The 1,608-nt window shown below is 44.8% G+C and overlaps 1 gene segment (V, D, J or C); it reads left to right on the forward strand.

Moving 5' to 3' along the window:
* The first annotated feature begins 785 nt into the window (after positions 1–785).
* On the forward strand, positions 786–1,389 carry LOC129071917 (T cell receptor alpha variable 22-like). The segment is given in 2 exon segments: positions 786–837; positions 1,026–1,389. Coding segments are annotated over 2 exon segments (416 nt in total).
* The last annotated feature ends 219 nt before the right edge of the window (positions 1,390–1,608 follow it).

Genomic DNA, 1,608 nt, shown 5'->3' on the forward strand with positions numbered 1-1,608 from the left:
TTAAAAACAAAAACAGAAAACAAAAGAAAAAGTAAAGAAGAAAAACTGGAGCAAAGGGAAAAGGCAATATTTAATTTGACGAGCATAGTGTGGTTGGACCAGAACAATCTGTGAAGGTCAGCAGGGTGCCCTAGATGGGGACGGGAATGGGAGAGGTGGAAATGAGGTCAGAGTAGACATTACAAAAGTATTCTAATTTTCATCAGGCTGATTTTGTTGGAATCATTTTCTATACAGATAGTGTCTGAGTGCCTTGGTTTCTAGAAGTCTACGGATTTTAAAAAATGGATTAACTGGCGCAACAAACAATACATACTATCAGTTTTCTTTTATCACAATGCCCATATAACTGAATTCTCAAATTCTCTATCAAACCATATAATTTGGGAAATAGTGGTTTACTCTACTGAGGATTTTTTAAGGTCGTACTTTATACCCGAGACACCGATTCTTCCAGATTCATCATCTTCCATTCCTCACACATTAACTCCCAAACATCTTATACATTAAGTATCTTAAGTAAAAACAAGTGCATATTTCATACATTGTATTTATTGCCCCTGACCCTCCTGCACTGTTTATAACCAGAATTTGGAGAGATGACTGTGCTGTTTCGCAGGCCACTGTGGGTGGAGTTGCCCTTCAGATGAGTGACAGAGCTCAGATGTGACTGGTGTTCGGTGAGTCCGGTGGAGCACATTACCGAAGGAACACATTTTGCTGAGGCCTACGACTCTACATCCTCCAGAGCAAGGCAGAGGCACCACATTGTCTAGGTAAACGTCATGAAGAGACACCTGGCAGCCCTGCTGTGGCTTCTGTGGGCCCAGGTTGGCTGTGAGTTGGGGCCGTCCCAGATGGGGCCCCAGAGCGGGAGTGTCCACAGCTGACAGGGGGAGAAGGAGGAGACCTGACACAGAGCTCCGAGATGGCCCCACTTGGGTGTTTCTTGGGCTATTTTACCAGTCTGGAAACTGTCTCATTTGTCGCAGTGGTATCATTTGTGTTTTTCTCTTTCCAAGCAGGGGTGAGAGGGCAGATGGTGGAGCAGAGCCCTTCAGCCCTGAGCCTCCAGGAGGGAAGCAACTCTACCGTGAGATGCAATTTTTCTACCGCAGTGTACCGAGTGCAGTGGTTCCGACAGAATCCTGGTGGTGGCCTCAGCAGTCTATTTCACTTGACCTCAGAGGCAAAACAGGTTGGAAGGCTGAGCTCCACAATACATTCTAAGGACCTGTACAGTACCCTGCGCATCACAACGTCCTAGTGGAAGACTCAGCCACTTACTTCTGTGCGGCGGAGGCACAGCGCTCCCAGGTGATGTGCAGCCTGTACCCAAACTGCAGATGGGCCTGCAGCTCCACCCCTTCCATACGACAGGCCTGTTGACCCCATAGTAGCCTTGCACATCTTTGGGTTTTCAAATTTATGTTCCAAACTCTTTTTGTCCTAAAATTAGACTCGTTAGCACTGTAATTTTAATTATTTTGCATTATTTCTTCCTGAAAACAAATTTACATGTAAGAAGCTTTAATATAAAACAATGAAAACAAATGATAAGGGTGCTAACATCTAATTTCCTGTGAAAACATATCCCCTTGCAAATTA

The sequence above is a fragment of the Pteronotus mesoamericanus genome, unplaced genomic scaffold (genome assembly GCF_021234165.1).
Source record: "Pteronotus mesoamericanus isolate MK-2021 breed Mesoamerican mustached bat unplaced genomic scaffold, CSHL_Meso_final contig_272, whole genome shotgun sequence".
Lineage (NCBI taxonomy): Eukaryota > Metazoa > Chordata > Mammalia > Chiroptera > Mormoopidae > Pteronotus > Pteronotus mesoamericanus.